This window comes from Camelus dromedarius, chromosome 9, assembly GCF_036321535.1.
Source record: "Camelus dromedarius isolate mCamDro1 chromosome 9, mCamDro1.pat, whole genome shotgun sequence".
Lineage (NCBI taxonomy): Eukaryota > Metazoa > Chordata > Mammalia > Artiodactyla > Camelidae > Camelus > Camelus dromedarius.
Window position 1 is genome coordinate 32,163,403 of NC_087444.1, and position 12,324 is coordinate 32,175,726.

Below are 12,324 nucleotides of genomic sequence, written 5' to 3' on the forward strand. Positions count from 1 at the left end.
ATTGTGGTTTTGATTTGCATTTCTCTGATAACTAGTGATATTTAGCAGCTTTTCATGTGTCTGTTGGCCATCTATGTATCTTCTCTGGAAAAATATTTACTGAGCTCCTCTGCCCATTTTTTAATTAAGCTTTTTTCTTGTTGAGTTGTGTGAGTTCTCTATGTATCAGAGAAGATATATGCTTTGCAAATGTCTTCTCCCATTTAGTAGGTTGTCTTTTTGTTAAGCTGCTGATTTCGTTTGCTGTGTGGAAGTTTTTTAATTTGATAGGTCCATTTGTTTATTTTTGCTTTTGTTTCCCTTGCCTGAGGAGACATATCTAGAAAGATATTGCTAGGACTGATGTCAAAGAGTGTACTGCCTGTATTTTCTTCTAGGAGTTTCATGGTTTCAGGTCTTACATTTGAGTCTTTAATCCATTTTGAGTTGATTTCCATGTATGGTGTGAGATTGTGGTGTAGTTTCATTTTTCTGCATGTAGCTGTCCAGTTTTCCCAACATCATTTATTGAAGAGACTATCCTTTCTCCATTGTATGTGCTTTGCTGCTTTGTAGGAAATTAATTGGCCATATATGTGTGGGTTTATTTGAACATGTCTTTTTTTTATTAAATGATATAAGGAATTATTGATGTGGGAATGTGCAATAATAGTAATGCGATTGCATTTTAAAATGATTACATACTGGTAAAAATGGCATACTTGATATTTGCTTTAAAATACTCTAAGGGAAAAAGTTGAGGGATAGGTGAGAGAGGAATGACAGGTTGCTGATAATTTTTGAAGCTGAGTAATGGCTGTATGGGGGTCTATTGTATTATTCTGCCTTGTTTGGGTTTAACAAAGCTATAATAAAAACATTAAAAAAAAAAATCAAATATGGCAGAGGGGAAAAAAAGTCTTGATTAGTATTGAATTTCAGAAAGTTCCTCTTTCAACAGAAGGTTCTGAGCCAGGCCCTAGGGCAGTGAAAGCATATCTTTGCCTCTAAGGGCCTGAACTTTATTCAGAGGAGAGAAGCCAGCAGAACCACTCCCAGAATATGCTTTGGGTTAGAATTGATCAGGCTTTTTACAGAGCATTTGCAGAGATGGTATACTTCCAGGCTGTATCAATTAGCTTATGTTGTGTAACAAATTACTCTCAAGCTTAGTGGTTTAAAATAAACAAACATTGATTATTTCTCACGATTCTGTGGGATTCTGGGCTGACTTGACTGGGGCCAGATGGTCTGGTCTAGGATGGCCTAAATGAAGTGTCTGGGGCCTCAACAGTGCCTCCTGTAGGAAGCTAGTCCAGAATTGTTCACATGATAGGAAGCCCTCCCAGCAGCAAGAGAGGACAAGCCCAAAGAACAGGAACATCTCTTTGGTCAGAAAAAGTCACATGGCCAAGCCCAGATTCATGAAGGTAGAAATAGACTCCTTTGCAGATTGGATTGTACTCAATGGGAGCTGAGGGAGCCAGTCAGAGTGTGACTCAGTCTACTTCTCTGGGTGAGACTGACTTCTCAGATGTGGCCAAGAGTGGGTCCTACATTACCATGTACCCCAGGTCTAGAATCCTCTTTCCCCTGGTAGAACAGAGGTTGGGTGAAATGTTGCTTAGAAGTATAGATCCTGGGCTACTGGAGTTAACTAGAATAAATCGTTCCTATTTCTGCTGTTGTTTGTCTTTCTTTTTCTGTGGCCTGAACTCAGTCCTGTTTTTCTTCCACCTCCTCCTTGAATTGAACATCTGTGACTCACTCCTCATGGCTGTTTGCTAGAATGTCCCTTCCCACATTCTCAAAGGGCTGAGTGACTTGATTCACAGGAGGAGGATGGGGTTGGGCATGAGGCCATGGGACAGCTCCCTCCCCCAGCCCTGTTTTCTCATGTCTAGATACAGCAGTTTGCATGGAATGCCTCTAAGGCCCTTGTGGCCCGGCCCTGCTTATAGGAAAGTGGTCAGGCTGGAGTAGGTAGTCCAGTGCTCTGTCCACTGGGCCACTTTGGGGAGAAGATTGCTCTGTGTAGATATCATAGATTAGTTGCAGAAGTAGCCCCATTTCTTCACACACACCCCTATCCATGCCCTTTGCAATGATATTTTGCAACTCCCTCCACCAAGGAGTGGGGTCTGTTTCTTGCCCACCCACTCCCCAATCTGCTTTGGCTGATAGAATGTGGTAGAAGTGGTGTGATTGTTCTGTGCCTTGGCCTTAAGGAACATGGCCTTATTTGCTCCTTTTCTTAGAACAAACCTAGGCTAGCCGGCTGAAGGATGAGTCATCCCAGCTGAGGCCAAGCTAGACCAGCCAGCACCCTGCCGACCTATCAGCAGGACTCGATCAGCCAAGTTCCAGCCAATCCATAGATTCGTGAAAAGTAATAACTTACTGTTGTTTTTAGCCACTATATGTTGGGATGGCTTGTCATACGGCTGATAGCATGGACACTTAGTCTGTGTGTGTCCTAACATAAAACTGCGTCTCCTCTTCAGGCTGGGCACAGGCTCTAGAGTTTAACTGCTGGGCTCCAATTCAGGTTCCATGCCTCCCTCCCTGGGGAGCTGGAGTTGTCTTCGTTCTCAGGCAGAGGAGGGAGGAGCCAGAGCAGGCAGGTGAGGGTCCTGGGGGAGCAGGTCCTTGCTGCCTGACCTGGATGGACGCAGCAACACAATTCCAGCACTGAAATGCATTTTAAAATGTGAAGTTTCTCTTTTTCTACTCAAAGTTACATCTGCTCCTGAATTGAAGAATCAAATCGTACAACATGACTCTGTTATGAGCAACAGCAGACACCTGTCTTTCCAGACACACAACTTTCAACATTTTTAAAAGCAATATATATGTTTTTATCCTTCTAAATAGCATGCTCTTATTGCTACTTCTCCATTTGAGGTACTATCTGTTGACCTCCCACCAGGGAACATTTAGCTCCTTGTCACCGCTTTCCTTTCCACACACGTTCACCCTCCCCAGGCCCTTGTCCTACCAGAATCCTTAAGTCATGATTCCATTAAATTAACATTCACTTTTTACTTGCTGTGACTTTGAAAATGCTATTTATAATTAAACTATGCAGAATAATACTCCAACTTTTACTTTCTTACACAACTTTTCTCTGTTTGAGCTTCCGGAGGACTGTTCCAAGCCCTGGGGTAGAGTTAGGGTGGGACAGGAGAGGCTACTCTCAAACTCCTCCCCCTCTCTCTTCCCCACCAGGGAGAGACAGAGGGAGAGGTGTCCTGAGCTCTCCCAGGATTCGGCAATGCCACTCTTTTAGGTGATTTCCTCCATGTCCCTCCACGCCTAGAGAAGGCTCTGGCTTCTGTGTCATCAGGTAACTCCCACTTTGTGCCTTTCTTGATCTTCACACATCTCCCCCATTTCAGTGGAAGGGTGGGCCCTGCAGAATTAGGGGTCTGTGGTGTTGCACGAAGGTGACCATGACCCCATTCTTCATTTTCTCAGTTTCTCTATCCCAGGCTGGTGGTCTAGGGCTCATGGTGGGGTCCTTTCTGGGAGATCTCTGAATGAGAAGGTGGCCAGGAGAGTTTTATGGGGTGTGGATGGGGTGGCAAGCCTGATTCTGGTGTGTGCATCTGTGCGGGGAGGTCTGGGCTGAGGGACGCCCCAGCAGTGGGAGCAGGATACCACTGTCCAGGCCCCAGTGCACACTGTGCAGAGCTGAGATGTGCTGAAGGGCTCTTGAGCCTCCAGGTTAACAGAGAGGCCCAAGAGAAATGGAAATTACATCCACACCAGTGAAGGCCTGTAATGGCTCTATTCACAATCATCAAAAAGATGGAAACAATCCAGATGCCTTTCAGCTGGTGGATGGACAGACAATGCTCTGTCCACACAATGGAATACTACTCAGCAAGAGAAAAAGAACAACCAACCAACACAGGCAGTGTCCTGGATGAATCCCAAATGCATTCTGCTAAGGGAAAGGGGCCCAACACAAAAGACCATGCACTGTGACTGCATTTATAAGGCATCCTGGAAACACAGACTGCTGGATGGACAGGCATGGGTTGTTGCTTGGGGTTGGGGTGGGAGGAGGGATTGACTGCAGAGTGGCAGGAGGGAATTTTCTGGGTGGATAGAAATGTTTTATATCTTGATTATTATAGTGGTTACATAGCACTGTGAAATTTGTCAGAACCCATGGAATTGTACGCTGAAAAAGGTATTGCTGTAGGTAAATTATACCTCTATAAACCTGAAAAAAACGAGCAACGAAAAAAGTTTCCATTAGGTCAGTGTTTGTAGTGATGCTGTAATAGCAGAGAAATTACCAGGGTAGGTTAGAGAAGGAGCTGAAATTCAGGGGTGATCTCATACAAGCCTGTGTTCTCTGGGTGAGGCTCTACCTGTCTCGGGGAACCTCCATGGGTGAGAGCCAGCACTTCCAATACATTCTGTGGGGACACCACAGATGCCACAATGGAGAAGACCCCCAAATCATACCTACTTTCCTCTCATGCCACCAACCTGTGGCCATTTCCCTTGACCAAAGGGGAAATAGGGGGAAGGCAAGAGAATGGAACACTACTGTATCAGAGGCTGAACTTCAGAGCCAGCTCTGTCTCTGGCCAACTCAGCCTCTCAGAGCCTCAGTTTCCTTACCTGCAAAATGGGGACAACAGCCCATTTCTCGGACAGCCTGGTGAGGGATAAATGAGATGACTGTGAGCCCTGAGCCCACTGTGCCCAGCTGGCAACTTACATGTAGGTTGAACTCCTGTTGCAGTTCTTACTAGCAGCTTTGTGACCTTGGACAAGTATCTTAACCTTTCTGGGCTTCAGTTTCCTCGTAGATAAAAATGAGTCTTCATGACTCCATAAGATTGTTGTGAGGATTCAATGAATGTAAACCTTAGCTCTGGGCGTAGTACATCATGAGCACTCAGGAAGAGTTACTGAATTGCTATCATAGGGTTGCCAATTTAGCAAATAAAGATACAAGACTCCCAGTTAATTAGGAATTGCAGATAAGCAATGAATATTTTTGTAGTATAAGTGTGTCCTATGCAATATTTGGGATATGTTTATACTAAAAAAGTACTCATGACATAATTATACTAAAAAAAACCTTACCTGAAATTCAAATTCAGCTGGGAACAGGTGTTTCACCTGGCAACCCCATTAAGAGGGGAAGCAGATTTGGAGTAATGAGGATGGGACTAAGCCTGAAAGTGAGTAGAGGGGTGAATGGTTTGCTTTTTTTAACCTCCCTGCCACCCAAGTTATTCATGTACTTTTAACATATGGTCTTATTACCGCATTCAGGAAATTCCATTTATTTAACCGATACAGTCCATTCATTCCTTGGTCCTGCTTTTGTTCTGACCCCAGGCTGTCAGTCAGTGTCACTGGAACTCACTCCGGGGCCAGGGATGCCCTTTGGATTTTCTGAAGTCATTTCTGTGCCCCTGAGTAGCCAGCTACCAGGCAGGGCTGTGCGCCTCTGGCCTTCTCAGGTGGTCCCAGCCAGGCAGTGGATGCAGCCTGCACAGTAGGCTCTGCGCGCCTGTGGCTGATGGCTGAGTGGCAGCACCACTCTTACATAATCGGTTTCTCTCCTCCTTTCTCTTTCCAGAGCCAGATTTCACACTGAGCAGCTGCAGACAGAGAAATCAGAGAAAGCACAACCCAGCCTCAGATTCCGAGGGGCCTGCTGGGGACTCTTTCCTGCTCAGAAGGAAGACCCTGAGGCAGCTGTCTCAGGCCAGGTCCTGGCTGCAATGGAACTTACAACCACTGCCCCCCAGCTGCCCTCTGCACTGCCAGGCAGATAAGGATAAGCCCTGCCCAGGACTACCTGCTACCTGCTGCTGGGCTGCTCCTCTGTGACCAGCCCTTCCTCGACTTTGGCCACCTTTGCTGACCTGAGGCCATGTAGGCCCCACTTGGGCCTCTGTGAATAGAACACTACTGGGGAAGCCACCTCTGCTCTCTGGGGGACCCAGTGCACCACCATGCCCAGGGAACTCGTCTGGCTGCGCTGTGAGTACTGGGGTGGGGGTTCGTGGGGACTGCCTGGGGAGGCCTTGGCCTAGAGCCGGCTCTGCAGTAACCATGGCAACTAGGGCATTCTTGCTGGTGAGAAGTTGAGATGCTTCCCAGCTTAGTGGCAGGTGCCCTTGGGGACTCCCACGCTGCCATCTGCCCTGTCTCCAGCTGACTGCAGCTCAGACGGACATGGTGGGTGTGAGTCTTAGGCTGGGTGGGCACAGTCAGTGGGTCACAGGGACAGAGCAGTCACTGGGGGTAGGAGGCAGCATCTCACCTGCTCAGACTCATTGGTGCTGGGGAGTCTGGTGGGGGTGGAGGTGGCAGAGAGAGGATTTCTGGCCTCCCTGGGGGTGGCCAGCCAGAGTGGGGGCTTGTAAAATTGTAGAGAGAAGGGCAGCCTGTTCCCTCTGCCTCTTCCTTCATAAAGAGCAAAATCAAAAAGAGCAGAAAGAGAACAGTGTTGTTGGGAAAAAGAAAAACAGTTGAAATGAGGACAGAAAAGAAAAAGAATCTAGAAGCCTCTAAAGCCTACTTGTGGGAGGCCAGACCAAGCTCCCTTCAGACTCCAAGATGCAATTTAATTGACTCAAATTCAACATATTTTTCTGGTGCCACCCACATGCCCACTGGAGAGGCACTGCCATAGCGACAAGGACCTGGGGTATCTTGTGCATCCCTCTCTAACACCTGGCATGGAATTAAGCTCTAGGAACTGTGTGCCGAGTGAATGAGGTTTGGAGTCTGATCCTGCAAGGGATTCACAGAGAAGCTGTGTCCACCCTGGCCCTGTGGAGTGTACTGCAAAGGGTCAGGATATTCAGAACAGGTGGAAAGGCCCAGACCTGGTGTTCTGGAAGCTTCCAAGTCATGAGCAGGGGAAGCAGGAGAAATATCAGGTTGGGGTGCCACTTGAAGTGATGTAAGGGGTGATGGAGTTCACACTTGCAGACATGGCAAGGTGAGGACACTGTTCCAGGAAGAGGGAACAGCCTGAGCAAAGGCTGAGCAGTGGGACCATGAGAGGCCAGACTGGAAAGCTGGTTTGGACACAGGCAGCTGAGGCCTTGAAAGCCAGGGTGATGAGTCACTAATTCATGAGATAACAGGGAGCCCGGGAAGGTTTGTGATCTGGGGGTGGGGGCTATGATGGGGAGTTACTCTGCTTTCAGAAGATCAACCTGGCTGTGCTTTCAGGAGTCTCTGTTGTGATCTTCTGGGCAAGAGGTAATGAGGGTCCCTTCATTGAGGAGTTGGAAGTGAAAATGAAGAGGCCTGGCAGAGGGGAAAATCTGGTGAAGGCAGATTGCAAGATTGACAAGGACTGGCTGTGGGGTGAGGGGAAGCGAGGGATTCAGATCAGGGGCTCAGAGAGGGGCTGGAGAGCTGGAGTGCTGGAGAAGGTGTGGCTGCCATAACAAATTACCACAAACTTGGCTTAAAACAGCACAAATGTATTCTGTCACAGCTCTGGAGGCCCAAAGTCTGAAATCAAGTTGTCAGGGCTATACTCCCTCTGAAGGCACTAGGGGAAGATCTTTCCAGTCTCTTCCAGCTTCTGCTGGCTCCTGGCGTTCCTTGGCTTTTGGCGGCAGCACTCCAATCTGCCTTCATCTGTAAAGGCCATGTGAATGGTCTCTCCTGATATATCCCTCTATGTCCTTCCCTCTTCTTGTAAGGACACCAGTAATTGGATTTAGGGCCCACCTTAAGTCCAAGATGACTTCATTTGGAGATCCTTAACTTAGTAACACTTGCAAAGACCCTATTTCCAAATAAGGTTGCTTCTGAGGTTCGGGGTGAATGTGAATTTGGGGGGATGCTATTCACCCCCTACACAGGCTCAGATTTGGGGATGGTAGGTAAGCCCCATGTGTCACTGTACAAAGGTCGTACTCTTTCTGCAGCCTCCCCTTCTATCTTGCAGGCCTCTTACCTCTGGAGGGAGGGGGCAAGGTGGGTTCCTTTGTCCAAATACTGGGATGAGAACATCAGGAGAGAGAGAGAGAAAGGAAGTACAAGATGGATTGCAAATTTGCAGCTTTGCAAAAAATATTGTCAGACTTTTGCAAGGAGAAGGGCTGGTGGTCTGCAGCCCATAAGGGGCCCGGGCTTGAGTAGACCTGAGGGGCTCCTGGCCCAGCAGGAGCACAGGCCTGGCAGCAGGACTGAGGAGGAAGCAGGGAAGTGGTGGTGAGCAAGCCCAGGCCGGTGAGGGTTTAAGAACAAAAGTCTTCCAAAGTGCCAGGAAGGTGAGTGGGTAAAGTCCAGTCAGTAATTCCTACTCACAATCAGGGGTGGATCAAAGAGATGACTCAGCCTGCCTGGCTATTTTTGGAAAAAAAAAAAAGAAAAGAAAAGGAGAGAAAAAGACTGCTTTTGACTATAACAATAATAGATACTACTTGTAGAATATGAAATATATCCTATGAAATATAAAGTAGAGTATAAAAATCTCCCCAAAAGACTTGGTACATATTTTTCTCTACATTTTCTATGCACACACATATATATTAACAAAATTCAAGTCATGCTTTTATACCCAGATACAGAGTGTTGAGTCAATCTTTTTAAAACTTCACTAAGCATATCAAAAGTATTTTTCTTATCACATAAACATATTGTTAGCATTCTTTGAGATCTTTACTGGCTACATTCACTGTTTTTGAATATCCAGGCCATTTGCAGATGTTCACTATTATAAAATAATACTGCAGTGGATGTCCACAAATCCCTTTCTTTTTCTTTTTTCTTTTTCTTCACATTTATTCCTAGAAATGAGTTTAAATAGTCAAAAGATGTGGACATTTTTGAAGCTTAGGGGGTCAAAGTGTTTTGACATTATTAAGTTCATTAATATTAAAAATTACCAAATTGCTTTCCAGGATGAGAGTGTCTGCCTCACTACTTTGCTAACACCAAGTGTTATTAAAATAAAATAAAACAACAACAATAACAAAAACCCCACTTTCCACTGAAACAGGTGAAACATGACAGGTGAAACATGGATCTGATTGTTTTAATGTGAATTTATTAGTAAGGTTGATTTTCAGGTATGTCTCTTGCTCATCTGTATTTTGTTCTTTCTGCCCTGATCTACTTAACCCTTGTTCATATTTGTTGCAAATTCTCGTATTTTTTGTAAGTCTGTTCAGTTAGACAGAAACCATACTGTTTTTGAAGTCACAGTGACCCCCAGTGGTGAAAGGCTGGTAATGTTTGGAAGGTGGCAGCTTGTTTGTTAGCAGGGAAGAGACAAACAGCCTGAGTGAGATTCCCTCAGCATCCTGCAGAGACCAAACTGGAAAGGCTGCTACAAGCTTGCTGGTACCTCTAACTGAGAGGCATGCCACGGTCAGATAGAGCAAGGAAGAAAATGGCTTGGGTCACCCAAACGTCATTTGGAGAGTTGGAACTAGAATCCACATCTCCAGAATCTCTAGATGGAAAATGAAGTGAAAGGTTTTGAAAACTCTAGTGAGGAACAGAGGTTGCCCTGGAAGGGAGTTTTTGCCTCCCTCATGGGGTGGAAGTGGGGAGGAGACTGGAAACCAACCCTAGCACATAGCTCCTGAGGAGGCTCTGCAGGCCCTGGTCGGGGTAGACAGGCTGGACAGCTCATGCTTGCCCGGCCTTGCTGTCCTGGAGCCTGGACCCCAGGGAATGCATTCCTGGTGCTGGGAAGGCCTCCTTGGGGCTCTGTGCCCCATCCCTGACCCTCCCACGAGGACTTGTGACCAGGAGAAGGGAGGACAGTGTGCACAGCTCTGCACCCAAGGACATGTGGAAGCAGTTCAGGTGGCTCATGTGTTCTTGTTGGGTGTGACCCACAGATCTCGGGATCCTCCTTGGCATGGCCTTGGGGAACGAGGGATTGGAGTTGTGGCCCTTGACTCAGAGTGAGGAGTGCGCCATCACTGGCTTTCTGCGGGACAAGCTGCAATACAGGAACCGCCTTCAATATACGGTAATGTAACCACAGGGGCACCTGCTACATCCCTTTTCCCACACCCCTTGGCTCATGGGATATAAGGAGCTGGACATTCAGTCTCCTGGGGCCTGTGTCAGCCCTGAGCCTACCATGCCTCCTTTCTCTGTCTTATACACATGTGCCTGGTTTGCACTTCCTGTCGCCTCTCCTGCCATCCATCCCCCGGGCCTCTATCTCTCCTCCTTGATCTGATCTTTGATCCTCCCTCCACGTGGCACTCACCCAGTGACTCAGGGATGGATTCCAGGAAACCTTGGGGGGAACCCTAAACATATTATTATCAGAGGAGATAAGGACCTAGAAATTGGAATGTTTGATTCTTTTTATAAGGTGGACCACGTGGCATGTAGCTCTATAGGTCTTTTTTGTCCAAAAGCTTTATTGAGATGTAATTCACATACCACACAATTCACCCATTTAAGTGTACAATTCAATGGCTTTTAGTATATTTGCAGTTATGCAGCCATAACCATAATAAGTTTTAGAACAAATTTCTTTTAAAATATATATATATTTAAATTTATTTTGGGGGGAGGTAATTAGGTTTGTTTGTTTGTCTGTTTATTTATTTAATGGAGGTACTGGGGATTGAACCCAGGAACTTGTGCATGCTAGGCGCATGCTCTACCAACTGAGCTATACCCTCCCCACTAAAATATATATTTTTTGAAGTATAGTCAGTTTACAACTGGAACACTCTTTTAAAGTCATCTTCCTCACCCCCAAAGGATATGGTTCTCTTGGGGTAGTAAGTCTCTCATTCTACATCTTGGCCTGAGACTTCTGCCTTAACAGGAACTACGTGTTTTATTTCACCTTCCCTGTGTCTCAGACAAAAGAGCTGTCTTTATCACAGTTGGGAGCCAAGTATATATTCCCTGTAGAGGACCCACACTGTCATCAAGGGCTGGTCCTGGTTCCTTTCCTCCTGCATCAGATTCTTCTGGGAGGTTGGGGGAGTCTGTCTGAGATGTTTCTGACTCTGACTTCATGCTTTGTTCTTGTATCTCCCCAGAAACACTACTTCCCCATCAATTACAGGGTCAGTGTGCCTTATGAGGGGGTGCTTCGAATAGCCAACATCACCAGGCTGGTGAGAATCTCCCCCAACCCTGGAATGGGGAAGGCCCCTGACTCCAGGGACATCCCTTGGGCCCTGCCTGAGAGGCACATTGGTCTGGGCAGGTACTGTTGCCAGAGGTCATTCCTGGCTCCTAAAGCAAGCCCATCCTTGGTTCAGGCCCCAGGTTGCCCCCTGTTCACAGTAGACACCCATGGTCTGCTCCCTCTGCAGGGCAAATCTGGGGAGTGGGGTGCGATCTGAGCTGTGAGGGGCAGGGCCCAGAGGCCCATGTCTGGGGTTTCAATAATTTCTCCTGTCCTTGCAGCAGAGGGCCCGGGTGAGCCAGCAGGAGCTGCGGTATCTGTGGGTCTTGGTGAGTCTTAGTGCTACCGAGTCAATGCAGGAGGTTCTGCTCGAGGGCCATCCATCCTGGAAGTACCTGGAGGAGGTACAAAGGCTGCTGCTGGATGTCCAGCAAGGCCTCACGGTGAGTAGTGTGGAGATGCAGGCAGGCAGGGCAGGTGTGTGTGTGTGTGTGTGTGTGTTTGTGTGTGTGGGGCCAAAGGCTATTGAGGGAGGATGTAAATGCATGGAAAGTTCTGGCATGTCCTGGAAGATGTGGGGGACATGGGGGAGCGGGGTGGGCTTGTGGAGGCAAGAGATGAGCCTGAGACCCTGTTCTTAGACTCTGCAGCCCTGGGCAAGTCATTGATTCCTCTTGCTTTGTTTCTGCAGCTAAGAAACGATGTTCCTTTGTAGGGGAGGGAGGAGGGATGAACAGGTGGAGCACAGGCGATTTTAGGGCAATGAAACTCTTCTGTATGATAAATGGACTTGAATTAATAATAATAATAATAACAATAATAATAGACAATAATAATAACAATAATAGAGTTTCCTGATCACTGCCTGTTCAGCAGTATTGATCTGAGGCCTGAGGGATATGTCTTCCAAAAATTCTAAAGAGTAAGGTGATGGGACCCGTGTGTGTACGTGTTGGCTGTGTGTGTGCCAAGGGACCCCCTCCCCACACTCCCACTTTGCTCTACTCCCCATCCTAGCCCTCCCTGGGACCCTGGTACATACCTGCCCTGAGGCCCCCACCTACTTCCCAGTGAGGACAGCCAACAGCAACTGTGAGCTACTGATGACACCAGGGCTTAGGGGCCAGCAATTGATTTTGCAGCTACCTAGAACTTTGGGGAGGGGCACTCAATTCTGGTATAGGCCCGGAGACCAAGCCATTTCCTTGGTGGCTTTGTTGTGC

The 12,324-nt window shown here is 47.2% G+C and overlaps 1 protein-coding gene across 4 annotated transcripts in view; it reads left to right on the forward strand.

Annotated features, from left to right (window-relative positions):
- Positions 1-12,324, forward strand: part of IL34 (interleukin 34) — a 47,506-nt gene that overhangs the window by 30,587 nt on the left and 4,595 nt on the right. For 3 of the 4 annotated variants that reach the window (XM_010990280.3, XM_010990282.3, XM_031458123.2), the window contains 4 exons: positions 5,591-5,997; positions 9,837-9,970; positions 11,010-11,087; positions 11,383-11,544. In XM_010990280.3, the coding sequence (XP_010988582.1) occupies positions 5,970-5,997; positions 9,837-9,970; positions 11,010-11,087; positions 11,383-11,544 (402 nt within the window). In that variant the 5' untranslated portion in view covers positions 5,591-5,969. The remainder of the gene's footprint in view (positions 1-5,590; positions 5,998-9,836; positions 9,971-11,009; positions 11,088-11,382; positions 11,545-12,324) is intronic. The other variant, XM_010990283.3, reaches the window with a different exon arrangement.